The following is a 17,578-nucleotide window of genomic DNA, read 5'->3' on the forward strand; positions in this document are numbered from 1 at the left end:
TGATTTTTCACTCACACAACATGTTCAGTGGGACCCTGGGAAGCAAGGGACTGAAGCTGAAGATCTGAAAGAGTGTTGCATACACGTGGTAGCTTGTCTAACCAAATATATTAAAATGTAATTTTTATCTCTGGTTTATGGGACTTCAAAGACTTGACTCACCCAGAAAGGCTGTGATGGCCTTATCTCAGAGCCTTGAAATTGAGTCTTTATCAGAAACATAAATCATTTGACACTGTCCCTAACCTTGGGGCAGGAAAAGACCAGAGATAGGGGGAAGGTTGGTTTGTCTGTCTTCCTTTGGGTTGTGATTCACCCATTCCTCTGGAGGTCATTGTCAGGACATGTGGAAGGCCATGTAGTTACTTCTGCAAGGCTACCTGGATGACAAATACAGGGGCTCATTGTATTCTGGTTCTGAGTAAACTTTCACCTCTGGAGCACAATCCAGCAAAATAAATAAAACACTGAAATCTTTGTCTGATTTTTTTTTTCCTCTCTGCAGTCCCAAATGCAGAGAACTGAGTCAAACACACATTTATTGATGCACATTCCCAGCAGACTTCCATTTATATTTAGTGTGTTTTGTGTTAAAAAATAACAAACCTCTCTCCTGTGCAGTTGTTTTCATTTTGAGCTTTTCATGTGCATGTAATCAGTGTCTTACTGAGAGCAGTGAAAACTTAACTTTATTTTCTAACAGCATGACCTAGAAGTGAGGCAATTTTGAGTGTTTGAATACCAAACTTGCAGTGCAGTACTATTGAGTGTGTTCATATCCAACATTTATGACAAGAAATGAAGCTTGAGGAAATAAAAGTAATATATGGAACTATTTTTGGCATTACAGCTAATGAACACTCTTCATCTTTAGGGTAATTCTCTGAACCATGTTTAGTCTCTGCAGTAAGGTATTGATGCCACTGATAATTACTGTAGTGCATTTCTGGAAGCATTTTGTACTCCACTGTACCATAGTAAGCTAGAAAATAAAATTTAAGGCTCATATTTACATGCAAGGCCTAATGGAAGAATTTGGTGAGTAGGATTATAGCTCAGGAGTTTCTGTTCCTGTTGATGTCTCTCAGCCTCCCACAGAGCAAGTACACACACAAATATACCTATTTAATGAGATTTGACTTTGAGGTTCTTTGTGAGCCTTCTCTAAAATATGACAATACCTTTTAGTATTGGATGTGTCCTATTCCAAGAGACATTTGGCTCTTCCTTGGGCTTTCAATGACCTGCGACCAGATTTTTTTTTCAAATGTTTGTTTTTGTATTTGTCACCTGTTTTATCTAATGAGCTTCTTTCTGTTTACCCAAGATTGGAATTGAACACACCTGAAATCTGTAAAAGTGTGATTACCTTTTGGGTTTTTTTTATGGTTGGTTGACTTTGGGGTGTTTTGTTTTGTTTCTACAGGTAAAACTACATATTTTTGTGGCATGCTTTTTTGTAGTTCTCAGTGTGGACAATTTATCAAGTAACAAACAAAAATTTTAGAAAACTATATATCTCCAATTTACTGCTACACTATAGAACTGTGAACATCAGCTAATGCCATTGCTCCTCAAGAATCTTTGGTTAAAATCCTGCTTGAGTTACTTCTGTTTATTTATCTCATATTAAATTAGGCATGAGTTCTTCTCTCATCCCTAGCCTGACACAGGAAAAGTAATTGTTTAATAATGTTTTAGAGCCTTGAGAAATCAAGAGTGTCTCAGCCAGAGGTTGAGAAGATATCTGGACTATCTCCAGAATTCCCAGTCTAATTACTTTCTTCTTGTTCAACTGAAACAAATTTATCTTTAGAAAATATGAAATGCCAATGAAATATGAGTTCCTGTATTAAACATATTTTTCAATTAGAATAACTGGAAATATGTGCACAGAACTAACTTTTCCTAATTGTATGGTGAGGAAATTAATTTCCATAGAGTTACAGTAAAAATATAATAATTACCATCTCTCTTTTGACTCAGCAGTTGACAAAAGAATAATTACCTTTTTGGAGGTATTTTTAACTTAGCCGTTTAAGCATAATGACTCTTGTCTGATTTTAGCATGTGTTTAATTTTCAAGACCCTATATGATAGCTAAATTTAAAAAGTAGTACGTGTGCTATTTTTATTTATTGCCTTTTTTGGCAGTAGTTCCCAAGCAAGGGATTGGAGGAAACAATATGAATATTATGCTTTTCAGTTATATTCATAACTATTTTTGGCTTGCTGTCATTAAAAGGGAGGTGTGATGGCTGAGACAGGATTTCAGATGCTATTTTCTTTTATGTGTGTTGCCTTCTACAAGAATAAAGAGGCAACTTCAGAAGGAAAAATGTATTTTATTGACAACTCAGAAGACTATCATAGTATAGTTTAAATGCCTCTACTGAAGAATGCAATTTTCAATGAAAGGATAAACTCATGAATGAAAAGGAAGCCTCCTCAAGTAGTTATTAAGAAATTATTCTAAAGATGGAAACATGGAGATATGTAAATGTATAATTGCCCAGCTGAAAAGATACAAATAGAGATAAGGAGAACAAACATATATAAAGTCTAAGAATAATATATCCTTTATAAATGATATAGAAAGAACTTTGCCATTTGAACAAAGTTAAAACCAAAATAACCCAAATACCTTTAAATTATGGTAATTACTCTGAGCAGCCTTTTATGGGATTGATTGTGGGCTCCAGCTGTCATGGAAGTTGTTTGAGTTTTCAGATTAAATTGTTGCCTCACATGAAGCTATGAAGCATTAGCTATCTGTCACTCACCCAAATTAAAGGTTTCCATTTCTAGATTAGCTCCCCATCTGGGTTGTGCCTGGGAGTTGAAGATTTCTGTGGAATCAAGATCTTTGAAAGGGGCAGAGTCACAGTTCTTGCCTTTATGTGCAGGATTACATCCAGTGTTGAGATCTTAAAGCTTTTATTGTGTTGGAGGCCAGAGATCCTGGAACTTCTCCTCAGTTTTTCCATTGAGATGGCTGTGCAAAATCCCAGCTCCTTGGAATTGAAGATCCTCTGGAGCTGGAGGGAGACTGCTCCACTCAGCAGGAACCTTTGCAGTGTCACTTTGGGGTGACACCATGCTGGGGTAGCTTTGCCATCATCAAATCTGCTGCAAAGCTGGAAATAGGGACACAGACTTTACAGCATACGACTTTACATTTCCAATCTCAGCTGTGTTGTGCTCACCTCCTGCTCAGTAAGGGGTTAATCTGCTCCTGCAAGAGGGGTAAAATTGTCCTGCACAAAGTTGGGAATAAGTCTCACCTCTGGACTGGCTGGTGTGGTGTGACTGTGTTCTGGATCCAACATTGCTGTTTCTTGTCTTTCTACATTGCCAATTTATCTTTATTCATGGCCTGTGCAAGGCACTGGTTGAAGGACATGTTGCTCCAGGAGCAGCTGGAGTAAGGATGCCTGGTTTGCCTTTTTTTTTTTTTTCTGTTCAGTTTTGCACTTAGAAAACAAGCAAATACTGTTTGGATTAAAGGGGAAAAAAAAGTATGCTATGTAAAATTTGCTCAGAACTCTGTATCCCTCTTTGGTTTAATCATCTAAGAACAAATGAGATTTTCTGTTGGGAAGTAGTTTTATATGGATTTGTGTTCCTTGCCCTTGTGCAGTAGTACTGCCAATTATATTTATTAGCCCTAAATATTAAACAGCTGGAAGGATTCCATTGTATATAAATAAGACATTTGAGACCTGAAAGGTTGCCATTTCTAATATAGCCAGCTGGTGCTTTTTACAGTTACATTCAGCACAACACTACTGAATTTCACTTCTATTGAGTGTTGTGTTAATGACAATAGGAGAACATGGGGGGGTTTGGGATTTCTCTAGGAAATGGCATTGTGTAAAAATACATTGTTCTGAAAGACTGGCTAGCAGGGAAATGCTATATTATGCACCTGTTTTGTGCATTTTGATGTAAATATTTTTTTTGTTTATGTGTTTTGCTGGCAAATCCAAAACAAGAAACTGCAGGGGCTTTTCAAATGTGAATTTTTAAGTGTTCTTGTGCCACAGGTGTTTTTCACTTTCTCTGTTGTGGTGTTGTTTTCCCATTTAAGTAATGGTTTCATTTTTAAAAAAATCCTGCTTGCTGATGCTTTTGAAAGCATTTGCTTATTATTTGATATTTATTTTTTTTTAATACAGGCATCATTGTTATGGTTCTAGAAATAGCTAAAATAGTAACAAAAATATCTCCCCACTATTAATTTGTTCCTAATCTATTTGTTAGAAAACTGAGGCATAAATGTGGGTGAGGGATATATTCCTGTTTAGGTACCCAGCAAACAGTTTGGAGAAGTGGATTCTTCCCACTTTTTATTGACTCTGTCCTGATTATTTCTTTGTAATCATTGCCTGTGTGGGTGGCTACATCCAGTTTTTGGTGCTGAGTAGTGCTTTAGGTGAAGCAGAGGATGGTGATGGACAGCCTGATACTTTTTATTCGTGTTAGTATTGAAAATTTACAGGAGCTGATTGTTATGAGCTAAATGTCATAACTAACATTGTGTGAAATAATTCCTTGAAGACACTTTTTTTCTTCAGACTGCCACATCCACAAATGTGTGAGATCTATCTTGGATACATTTCCATCTCTGAAACAGCCACACTTAGAGGCTGAATCTTACCTAGTTTATTCAGTGCTGAGAAAGGTTCTTTTATAAAAAATTATTGTTCACTACAGATTTGAGCCATAGGGACTGTTGTTCTGAGAACTTCGCAGAAAATCTGCTTAACCTGTGAGAGAAATAAGATTAAAACCTCCTTCTCCAGGAGATATATAGCTTAGGGAAAAAAAATAATGAAGCTGTAAATGCTTTTCTTGTCCAAGCTCTGAAGGGGTGTTTGAATGCTGGATTCAGATGTCTGTTAAGAAGTCAGATGTTTTCCTCCTTGTGGTGACCTTTTTACCTCACTGTGATTAAGAGACTTTTGCTCGCTGATGGGTGAGAATCAGCTGTCCTTACAAATTTGATGATGAAGTACTCTTCTATCTGCCAAGTAGAGATGGGGGAGAAAAGATGGTTTTCCTCATCTTTCTGCAATTTGGTTTGATTATTAGTTGAGTATTCCCATGATAAGGTATGCACTCTTGCTTTCTCAATATTGTTTATGTGTGCTTAGCTTATGTAAGACAGTTATTTATTATAATATTTATTTTATTTTATTTCACAGTTCTTTAAAAGCTCAGAAGCATAACTGCATGGAACACAGATCTGACTGGTTTGGATAATTTGGGATAAATTTGGGGCTAGGTGTATGGTAAAATGCTAGACCTCAGTTTTTCTTGGGGAAGTTTAGTATCTGGATACTCTAAATGAGTTTCTCATGTCACCTGAGCACTCAACAGACAAGATATTAATATTTTGTCTTGGTTGTAATTCTGAAACTCTTTTGCTTAGCTATGAAGAAACCCAAGTTTTAGGTTGAAGCTATGAGTGTACCACAGTCTGTGTCTTATGAAGGTTTATGTGATGGAAATGATAATTTCACTGTGTGTATAACTTAATCAGAAAACTCTTGCAATGCAATTTATTCTTCCATTTACAGCTTAGAAAAAACTGAAAACCTCTGGCTAGAGCCAGTGGCCTGAGGTAATTTCATTGATTTTTGAATGTCAAATGCAGAAAAAATATTTCCATGGTACTTTTAAGGTTTCTTAAAATCCCAAATCAGATCATTCTCTGTCCTCTGATCTCAGTTGATTGGTATTTGTGGGCCTTGAATCAGCATCTTTGGTGATGTTATGAGGAAAGTTTCCATACTGATGAGCTGCCCTGGAATGCATTCTCCTATAATATGGTCATCACAGGGTTTTTGTTAATAGCAACCTTTCAGAGCTCTTCCATCCTGCTACTATTTTGTTAAGCTTTTAAACAGCATGTGGGGAGGTTCTTTTTTTATTTAGACTTGAACTATTCTAATGCTCATCTCAATTTGGAGTTTTATACTTTGTAGTTAAAGAGTTTTATAGCAACATGATGCTGACTGAAAAATGGGGGTTGTTTTGCAATCACACAGTTGCATATATGTTGTATTGTAAATCACAAAATATCCCTCTGTTTCTTATTGTAATTCAGATTTTTTTTTAAATTATGATGAATAAAAAGACACAAAAAATGATGTCACAGGCAGGATGAAAGAATTGAGATCACTCATGTCCTAGATTCCTATATTGAGAGGGAGCTTTTCATTGAGGCTTCTCATGATATCCTAGAAACGTCCTACATTCACTTCTGTACATTTCCTTTTGTAAAGAAATTGCAAGAAATAAACTAAAGCCTTAAGTCCAGCACAGTGCCAGATCTTGGAAAAGAAAATCATTTTTGGCCCAACTTTGTCACTCAGAGACATGAGTTAGACCCTCTCACTGGGGATCTGGAGGTTTTTCTCCACCACTGAAAGCAATCTCTTGTTTCCTGTCATTAACAATATCCAAAGAAGATTTTAAAAAGTGAAAAGCCAACAAAAAGAACATTTTCCAAAAGCCAGATTACATGCTGGGAAGGGAGTGGTGCTATGGCACTTCTGGAAATGCTTCAAAAGTATTGAAAGTGCCTGAAGGCATCAGGGAAATATGACATAAATACTGTGTAATAATATGAATTCAGAAATTGTGGCCTACTTCATTCTGTCATGGAGTCCTTGACACTTTTTTATAAACATCTTCCTATAAAATTTTGAATTTATCATTCCTATTGGGCTTGGAGGAGGATAGTCCTGTCATTTCATCATTCCAGAATTTAGGACTTGCCTATTAATTTCCTCTCTAACAATAGCCAAGACTGATAAATATCCATTTGTTTTGTACAGTATTGAAAGAAAGAAATTCCAGCTGGGACACCTCTGAAGTGTAATGCTCCATGGATCAGAGCTGCTTAAGATTTAGTTTTTATTTGTCACTTTAGTGTCATTTGGTTGATAATAAATTAGGCAAATGTCCCTAGGTTGGGTTTGTTTTGTCCATGGTAGTAACAGGTAGTAACAAAACAACTCCTTATCCTGACCCACAGGTCTTTTGTTGGATTTTCTCTCCCCTGTTCATTTGTTTTATTATATTCCCTGCTTAATTTCATCCCTGGAATAAGAATTTCTCTCTATTTGTTTTTTTAAAAATTTTTTAAAAGAAGTTTTGTAACTATTATTACTTTGCAGAGCAAGTTGAACACATGAATTGCAAGTACCAAAATAAAATTAAAACAAATATGAATACAGGTGTTTGAGAAACCTTACTTAGTAAAAAACCCTCAATGTTCTTGATTATCTGTTTACCATTAAGATCCCTTTAAATGGCAATACAGAGGTTTACTGGGAAGAGTTGCAATGTATGAGTAATGTAAATGTACTGCTTGTTTTTTACTTTGATCATGATAATTATTGAATTCCCAAATGTACTCAAATGTTGTACATGTTGGGATTTGAATGCTCTTCCTGTATTTTTGGTGAGTTATTTAATCTTTTTCAAATGAAATAGGTACAAACTACACAGTTTTATAACTGTTAAAGTATTTTAATCAAATTAGCACCGAGAGAGTGGCATTTCCCTTCAGCAATGCTGTAGTATTAAATGATAGATCTAAAATTTTGTTGTTTATGTAAGTAGACTAACACAAACTTCCAGGCAATTTGATCTTCATTGAAAATTACTGAAATTATAATTGCATTAAATTATTAATTGAAACTTCTGGATGAAGAACATAGTAGTGATACTGCCTTTGTTATGCAAGTCCTATATCTACATTCAAAAGTCTGTTGGATAAGAAGCTTCTGGCAAAAACATTTATCATGAGACTTGTTCAGAAAACTAACATCTTGCTATGGAGATGTTTTAAACTGTGCCAGTTCCTGGTTTTGGCTCTATCTCCCTCTGGACATTTAAAATAGAACTGATTGGAAATTATATGGAAATGATAACCACTGAATGACTTCTGAATCAGTGCAAGCTGCTTTAATATCTGTGAAATTTGGTTTCATTATCTAATCCTATTAGTTTCATCCAGGTGTTGTTACTCAGTATTTATTTGTCCAGGTAAGTGCTGCAGATAAATCAGTGCATCCAGCTTCACTGGAGGCAATTATGGCTCTTTGAGGCAGGGTTGGATCGTTGGCTCAGGGCCTGTGCTTGTGCAAGGACATCTGTCAGAGGAGGGTCCTTCACTCGGTTTTGGGAAGCTGGCAGAGGCTGGGAGCCAGGGTCCAGCTGCCTCTTCTGCAGGCAGCAGCTCATCCATGTGTGGCTGGTGCCAAGCTCTCAAGTGGCTGTAGGCTCCTGTGTGGTAATTTTGATTTAAAAAGTCCCTGCACTGCTGGCTCTTTTTGGAAGTAGATTCTGTTATGACATGCTGCAGCATATCAGTTGCTGTAGACACATCCAAGATTGTGTTTTAAACTCTGTTGAACTAGTCAGGAAGAGATAAAACTTGTGTATAGTCAGGTCTGTAAAGTGAATTGCAGTAAACTCTGTTTCAATTAAAGGAAAGAGTATTTACACTGCTTTTATCTGCTGGTTTAATGACATGGCTTAAAATCACATCTTCATTACTGTGTGGACAATTTCATTGTGCAGACCAGCTCTTAGTCAGATCAAAACTTCCTTAAATTAGTGGGTTGAGACTGAGAACTCTCAGATGCTACTCTGATATGTCCATGTTTCTTTTTCCTTTCTTTGTATATGTGTGTGATATACATGCATTGTAAACCCAAGAAACTGTAAGCACTTCTGCACCATGGTTTTTTGTCTTTATAGTGGGAATAGTTCTTTCCTCTCCTACTGTCTGCACTACACTAAAGTCCCGTAACAAAAGGTGCTTATGTAAAACAAGTAATTATTAGACTGAGATCTTAAATAGAAAATTGATATGACTTGAGTTTTGAGGGAAGATGTTTATCTGGTAGAAATTCTTCTTTGTCTCCCTTCCTCGGGAGTGGCAGTGACTTCTGACATTGATTCTCCAGTTTTTGTTGGGTTTTTTTTGTTGGTTTTTTTTTTGGGTTTTTTTTTGTTTTGTTTTTTTTTTCCCCTCCTGTGATTGGTAAATATTCCTCTTTGGTAACTGTGACTTTGGACACCAGGTAGGACTGGTATGTGACTAATTCACAAGTAGGAAGCCCCTTCCTTCATGTTTTGGGTCAAGAGAGTTTGTCAGCTGAGGACTGCTGTAAAAACAAATCACGACCCTGTGTTCTTCCAAAATCATTCCAGTGTCACAGCCTATGTAGTCCACTGAAGAACCAACTAATAAAGATATGGTAAATTGGTTGTATGTCTTAGTCCAGCTCAACCCAGTTTCCAGAGTTATTGCTTGTCCAGAGTACATTTATCCCAAGGAAAATCAATTGTCATGCTTTGAATGAATATAAAAATGTAACAGTTTATTGTGACTGTATGAAATATCAGTTGGAGCCATTGGCTTTTGTTTAATCTTAGAAATAAAGCTGGTTCTAACAGTGCAGATGTGTGTTGTCTTTGAGGATCTCCTCCATTTGAGGTGAGTGTAGCTGTTGTAAAGGCATGGAATTGTGGGTGAAAGGACAGCACTGCTTATTGTTTAGGAAATCACAGGTTTTTAGTAATGCAAAACAGCTGTAGCATCTCTTTCATCCACCTTGAAGTAACTTGGTAAAAACTGACTTATTAATGGGGAATTCTGTGATCATTTAAGATGTTTTTAGTTTTTATTTAGAAAAAAGTAAGAGGAGGTTCAACCAGACCTTGTTGTTTACTTTATAGTGATGCCCAAGCAAAGTTCTTTTTTGCTTTTTCACAGCTTTTGGTCTAAATATTATTTTTGTTGGTATAATAATTAATCTAAAAACATTTTCTTTTCTTCTTTTTTTTATTTTGTTTATCCAGTGGGAAGAGATCAGCGGTGTTGACGAGCATTACACTCCGATCAGAACTTACCAAGTGTGCAATGTCATGGATCACAGCCAGAACAATTGGCTGCGGACGAACTGGATCCCGCGCAACTCGGCTCAGAAGATCTACGTGGAGCTCAAGTTCACCCTAAGGGACTGCAACAGCATCCCCCTGGTGCTGGGCACCTGCAAAGAGACCTTCAACCTCTACTACATGGAGTCTGACGACGACCACTCGGTCAAGTTCAAGGAGCACCAGTTTACAAAGATCGACACCATCGCGGCCGACGAGAGCTTCACCCAGATGGACCTCGGCGACCGAATCCTCAAGCTGAACACGGAGATCCGTGAGGTGGGGCCCATCAGCAGGAAAGGCTTCTACCTGGCTTTCCAGGATGTGGGCGCCTGCGTTGCCTTAGTGTCGGTGCGGGTCTACTTCAAGAAGTGCCCTTTCACCGTCAAGAACCTGGCCATGTTCCCAGACACGGTGCCCATGGACTCCCAGTCACTGGTGGAGGTGAGGGGCTCCTGTGTCAACCACTCCAAGGAGGAGGAGCCCCCCAAGATGTACTGCAGCACGGAGGGAGAGTGGCTGGTGCCCATCGGGAAGTGCTTGTGCAACGCTGGCTATGAGGAGAGAGGCTTTGCCTGCCAAGGTAACCATGCCCTGCGTGCCCACAGCTCTGCTCTGAGCTGGGGCTCCCCCTGCTCCTTGTGTTGGGTTGTGCTCCTTTTTTCCAGGTTCTGGATCCCTGCAGAAATATCAATCAGTTAGGTGGGAAAATTGCCGTGCAAATGGGGTTTGGTCAAGCTGTGTTAATAACATAATTTGCTAGAAGTATTTAAGTCAACGGCTGATTTTTAGTAACACATTGTGCAGCCTCTCTTACCACTCTTGGACCTTCTTCCAGTTTACAGTGGTTTTCTTAAATGTTTGTATGAAAAAAGTGATTTTTTACAGTGTCTTCTTGTCTTCTATACTTTGTGTCTCGATATATGACTTTTGCCAATGAGCTGTGTTGATTAATTGGAATTGGTTGGTAAAAACCATGTGGTATCGCTCCTGTAGCATAATTACTAAATGCAGATACATTTGGAGTACTAATAGTTAAAGTTTATTCATAAATACTCATGTATTTTAACTCAATTTTCTCCAAACTTTTGATTTCTGCAAACTGTGGTTATGTGAATGCTCCCAAGAACAAGAGTACACTGGGGATTTGGATTTTTTACAGAAATGCTCTTTCAAATCTTAGAGATATGCATGTTGGATTTACTAATTTTAGTATTAAACAAGATGATAGCAACGAACATTTTTATGCTTTTTATAAAATTATATTTTGAAGCTTTGTGCTGATTCAGTCTTTTCACAGCATGCCTTGAAGGGTACTGGCTGTGGCAAAGGATCTTCAGTTAAATACATAAGTAAAACTTAAATAGTAAAGTCTGGAAATCCCATGGCTGGAAGCAGAATAGCTGAGATGTTTACTGTGCCGTGTGTGTATGTGTAGAACAGAAATTTAAAGTATTCTGAACCTGGTTGAGACAGTGCCTACTCCTTTTTAATCTGCAATGCTTATGTCAAACAATATATTCTCAGTAACTGGGGAGTTACTGAGAACCCAACAAACCATAGCCATGACTTTTTCTCAGAAAATGACAGGTTGACATCTGGCAAAGGGGTAAGAATGTTCTTCCTTTGATTTTTCTTTTAAGTAGATTTTAAATAATCTTTTGCCCTTGATTAAATTGGGTAGCCAGGTCTGAGGATGCTTTTCCGGGGTTAGATACTGTTATTTATAAAAAACAAAGTAAGCTCTTCTGTTAAGAGCTGAATTCAGGGGAGGATATTTTATTGTTCAGAAATGCTTTATCAAGGGCCTCCTACAGCTGCACTTAGAAATGCTAAAACATGAGTGAATCCTTTATCCTCTGTGTATAGTCTTTCTTGCTACAGAGCCTGTGTTCCTGTAAATGGTTGGAAGCTGTTGGTTTAGAGTTTCAGTCACACGTGAGCACAGAGAGACTACAACTGAGCAAAAATAAAGCTAAATAAATTAAACTAAACTTTTATTAAAAACAAGTTCTCAAATGCTTGGGGCAGGCAAGGCAGCTCCTACTGAGTTTTGCAGAGAAAATCAGACCATAGAATGAATATATTTTTCTGGTTTGTTTTTTTTCTTCATCACTCACTGTTGATCAAGGGGGTTTTATATGAGGAAGCCATTAACAATAGCAACAGGTCCTTGTGGTTTATTCTGTTTTGACATAGACTGTTCTGCTAACCTTTATTGGAAGTCATATTGATCAAATCCTTTCAGTGTGCTGTGATTGAAGTGGCTCTTTAAAACCAGGAACTCAAAACCTCACATTTGTTGGCATCGGTGGCGCAGCAAGAGTTGGAAAACTCAGAAAACCAGTTCAGCTTTGACCTCAGAATCAAGGCTGCTCCTGCATCTTTCCTTTTCTTTTTCTTCTCTCCTTCTCTTGCTCCATCTTTTAGGGTATTTAAGGATTTTTGTGTTTGTTTTGGATTTTTTGTTTTGTTTTTTTTTGTCATTGAAAGGGCAGTAGAATCAGGATTGTGGCAATGTAACCCCAGAATGGTGTTACAAGCATGGACTGGAATGAAGACATAACTTAGGAAAAATAAGTTTTAGTTGAAATCTAAAGGAATAATTAGTAGTTGAGGTTATTGTCTTCCCAGTGGCTGAAAACATTTAAGACCTTCTCAAGCTCAAGATCTTAAGAAATTACTACTTGATCCTGTGTTCAGACTGTTTCTGATTTTGTTTGTTTCCATAATGCTGGTTTCATAAACAATGTCATTTTGCATTAACAGGAGATTATCACTGAGAACTAAAATGAAGGACCTTAATGGTGTAAGATGAGCCTATTTCAATTACATTCAGAACAGCTTTTCTTTGTACTTGAAAAATTAGGAACAGTCATGGCCTGCCAAATAACACAAATATCAACAATTTCCTTAACTGCTTTATTTTCTCTGCATAACCAGGAAAAGTCAACATAAACTCAGACCATTTTTTGTTATTGGTGCATGTTTTTATAACACATTTATGTGTAAGCTATGAAAAGCCAGCTCAGCTGATGGGTTCTTTCCTGGGTAGAGTATTGTTCTGCTCTGGATCCTGTTGACTGATTTTTTCCTGTACCACAGCAACATCCCTACCTGTCAGTCAGCTAAAGAATTTCACTGTGACCATCCTTGTCCTCCTTGTTGTGTGTTTGTGGAGCAAAGATTTCCCAAAAATGATACACTTGAGGTTAACAGCTTAAGATTTAATTCCTCCTCTAGCAAAGGCTTGTGCACCTGCTCGGTGTTTTGGAGGGATTAGAGTTTGTCTGAAGTAAAATAAGATGTGTTGGAGAGCAAGTTGGAAAAACCACACTTTCATATCCATTTTTCACCTTAATTAATACATATATTAGTTAATTAAAGTGGTATATAGGCTGTAGGCTGTTTGATATTACAGCTTTTTTAGCACCACAGTGATCCTGTCTATTTAATCTTATTTTAATATTTCATGGTTGAATGGGCCTTCTTCCTCACAACGTCTTTTATAAATTATATTTTCCTGTCACTTTGACCAAACTACATTTTCCTGGCATCTTCTCTTTTAGAATTAGTGTGTTTTAATTAGGGGGAAAACCCCCCAACTAGTTGGAACTGAACACTGAGTTTAATGCTTTCTAATAATCTCCATCCTGATTCTCAGTCAACAAGGACAAAATCATCTTTTCAATTTGTTCCACATCAAACAGGAAGAATAGAGCATGTTAGATCTGTCTTAATATTCTTTCTCTGACAGTGACTAATGGAAACCTTCTAAGGAAACTAAGGGAAGGTATAAGAAACTAAATAAAAAGGGTGCTTTCCTGGGTGAAGCTTCTGCCAATCTACTGCTGACTTTTTAAGATTTAAGACAAATTTTGCAAGAAAGACTATGTACAATAAGAGTCAGTGACCAGTGTCTTGGTAATTTGTCTATATTTTGACTCATCTATATTTTTAATCATTTAATTTTTGTGGCAATGAATGCCATATCTTGCCTTGTGTGGAAACCATAACTTCTTGCTGTGTTTAACCCTTCTCTTTTAGAGTCACTGGGACAGGGTTTCCCATATCCCTGTATAGTGAAGAAATAACTGGTCCCTTTTCATCTTCCATATGAACAAATTTCAAGACCTCTTTCATGTCTGATGTCTCCAATACCTCTTGTCTGAGCTTTTCCCCTCTACTGGTACCTTCTTTTTTAAAGGACAGACTGGATGCTCTGTACCTCATCCTTTTTGATTGCCACTGTACATATTCAAAGTAAACAATGTGGTTTTTATGAAAAAGGCAATGAATCTTGTGTGCACTATTTAAATTTCAAGTGCAAGAGGAGATTAGACAGTGACTTAGAGTTTGGAACAGCCCAGAGATTGAGTTTAAAAAGGAGCATTCACATCACCTGCCCAGTGAGGGATCTGTACATGGAAAAGCTTGATTCAGTTTTATTTTGAACACTATAGAAATAGGTCTCACTCTCTGAAGGTTGGTTAGTTGGGATATTGATACCAAAATAAATGGGAAAATGTAAGATAAATGGCAGAAAAACTATCTGTGGTTCTGTAATGATCTGGAAGGCTCCTCAGGGAAATAATGGAAGCTTCATTTCAGGAGTTGTTTTTTTAAAAAAATTGCAGGAACCAGATGATAAAGGAAGTCCTGCACTGGCAGGTTTGGACTACTAAATCTTTTCCATCCTGAATGTCTATTCTGTTGGTTTCATGCACTTCAGGAAGACCAGTTGGACATGAAAAATGTTATTTTTCATTACAGTATATTTAATTAGCAAGCCTGCAGTGGGCAGTTGTTTATCCATGTGGGACCATGAGTGAGCTTGAATGCTCTTTTGAAGGCTTCCAACAGGTGACCCTCTAGACAAAAACCAAATTTTCTGGCTCTGGTTATCAAATGAAAACTTTAAATTAGCGGACCTGAACAGAATGACCCAAAAAAGCACAGAATAACATTTTCTGCATGGTGTTGTTTCAAGGTATAATTCTAAATTTTAGTTGCTGAAATTGAGTAAATGTGAACTGTAAATTCCTATGTAATGCTATGTAATAAAGTTGTAAGTTTTAATCATGAGTGAGTGATACATTTTCTATAACAAAGCCAGAAGGAAAAAGAATGTAACCCAACAGTTCTCCCTTATGTGTTTAACTTTTAGCTATTAATCAGGTGGACTAAATGGGAAAAAAGCGAGTGAGGGGTAAAGGAGGGAAAGGATAATTCACCCACTGTGCCTGGTTATTGCAAAAATGACTTCAGAAAATTTCCCCTAACACTAAATTTTTCAGTGTTTCAAGTTGTGCAATGAGCATCTCCTAAATCATGTTTCTCTCTCTGAGTTTCTGGAGATATGAAAGGAATGCCATCTGTGGCTGCTAAATCTGAACCATCACATCCATTGCTTAATTCTTTGAGTGGAATGACTGCTGCACTTGAGGTAAAAATATGTAAAACATCATTAATACCGAGGAAGCAAAGCATTTCTCTAGACTTCTTTTTTCCCTCTATGCTTTAAATAACCATTTTGTCTCTGCATAAGTAAATCTAATTTTTACTTTTCTAGATCAGTAAGAAAAAAATTATGACTTTGCACGTAAGGAGAAAAAGATACTGTGAGGAACTACTCAATTTTGTGCAAGTGAAAACAGAAAGAAGGTACAAATGTTTTTTGCAACTGCAAAGTTTCCCTTGGATTAATTGAGTGGCTTGGATGTGTTACACTGCAAAAATGTGTGGCCTTAACTCTTAGACTCTGCACAGGAGTAATTATATTTAATAAAATATAGGCACTGATCATATGGAGATCATAGAATATAATAATGGAGCTATCAAAAAGCTTCCTTTTACATGAAATCTGAAAAAGCTGGGGATTCAAATTTTTTAATTTGAGGTCTGAAGTGTGTTTTTATTCCTTTGGTTTGTATTGTTTTGATTTTAAAAAGCAGGAGAGATGCTTTTTAAAAGGACTTTTAGTCTTTCAAGCTGGTAAACTAAAATGACAGCAGCTATAAATTATGAATCACTTTATTTGTAAAATATTCATTGTTTTGATCCACTTTATATTCTGTAAGTACATAAACAGAGCACAACAGTGAAGGATTTACCTTCCAGCTTAGAATTTATTTAACTCTTAAAAAAGTTATGTCGAAGATGTCCAGATGATTTTTATGGGGCGAAGAATTACGTTGTATTCAATACTTGCTGAAGATCCCAGACAACTTTTTATGTAATATTTTCTGACTGTTACAAATTTGGAAAATATTCTCCAATTTTTTCCTAGTAGATATAAAAATGCAAGTTTTTAAGGCAAAATTTATTGGGCACAATGTTGTGTTTTTTTTCACATATCCTGAAGAAAAAATATTTCTGAAATTATTGGAAAAGAGGGGTTTTTTGATACAATACTATGCACATTCTTTCATACATGTAAGAAAAGTGTTCTTTCAGCCCTTTTTAGTTTCTTGAAAGAGCCTTTACTAAATTTCTTGGAGATTGTGTTAGAAGTATTTAAAAACATGATTATAAACATTACTATAAAGTTTTTAACATTCAGTGATTAGGAGCTTGAAGTAACATTACTGTTGAGTGTTTGTAGAAAACTTAGCAATACATCTCTGCAAGTTGTTCAGTACTACAGTGTCAATATATGGCAGGACTAGATAATTTAAAATTGAATTTTTGTATTTGAAACCCAGTGGGAAATCGAAAGGTTCATTTAGAAATAATGGAAATACTTGCAAAAGTGCTAATGACTCACAAAATGCAACTTAATACAGTTGTATGTTTGTTTAACCCAGATATGTTTCCACTTTATAAGTGTTTGTTCTGCCACTTTGTGGGTGTGTTGGCATTTTTTTCCTTGTCTCCCTTACCTGCTTTCAATGACCACCCCACTCCAAACTCTGATAAGGAAACTCCTCAAACATCCCACTGGAACCCAGGGGCTATCTCCAATTTAAGTTTTTGAAACATTTACTTGCTCTTATCCACACAGAAATACTTGCCTTAATTCTCTGGCGCTCACCTGTTCAAGAGCACTACCACTGAATTTATGGGCAGGATTTTGCTGCAGAAATCTCCTGGATGTCTGTCACTGAGAATCCGAAGGGATCTTGCTGGTATTTCCTTAACCTTTTCACTGGAATGGGTTCACTGGAATGGAGGTTTTCAAAAGATTAAAGACTAAATAATGAGTATCATCCTCAGCACGTTTTGCTCACCGTGCCTTGGGTGATTTTTTAGTTTTGGAGTTGCATGAAGGTTGCATTGTCAGTAGGAATTCAGGGAACTTTTTCTATTGAAAACTTCTTCCACTGGTTTCCCTGCCACTGGCAGAGTTTATAGAACCATTTGACAATCCCTTATTAGTTCCAGAGTGGGACTTACAAAGACTAAGAGGCATTTGCATTACCCCTGGCAGCTGGCACTAGGCTTTAAATAGAGAGCAATTGCAGCAAGAGCTGAGTTTTGATAACACTCAGCTCTGAAAACGCTCTCAGAGTAAGGACCATCTTGAAAGATGAGTACAAGATGAGGAGAATCTTCTCTGAGTCTGCTGTTCCTCAGTGTGAAGCTCAAGATGTTGTCAAAACACGCTGTTGGCAGA

General features: G+C 36.9%; 1 protein-coding gene across 1 annotated transcript in view; it reads left to right on the forward strand.

Moving 5' to 3' along the window:
* Window positions 1–17,578, forward strand: part of EPHA3 (EPH receptor A3) — a 176,411-nt gene that overhangs the window by 42,661 nt on the left and 116,172 nt on the right. Inside the window, exon 3 of the mRNA XM_066571867.1 lies at window positions 9,886–10,546. Within this exon, the coding sequence (XP_066427964.1) occupies window positions 9,952–10,546 (595 nt within the window). The 5' untranslated portion in view covers window positions 9,886–9,951. The remainder of the gene's footprint in view (window positions 1–9,885; window positions 10,547–17,578) is intronic.

The sequence above is a fragment of the Molothrus aeneus genome, chromosome 2, assembly GCF_037042795.1.
Source record: "Molothrus aeneus isolate 106 chromosome 2, BPBGC_Maene_1.0, whole genome shotgun sequence".
NCBI lineage: Eukaryota > Metazoa > Chordata > Aves > Passeriformes > Icteridae > Molothrus > Molothrus aeneus.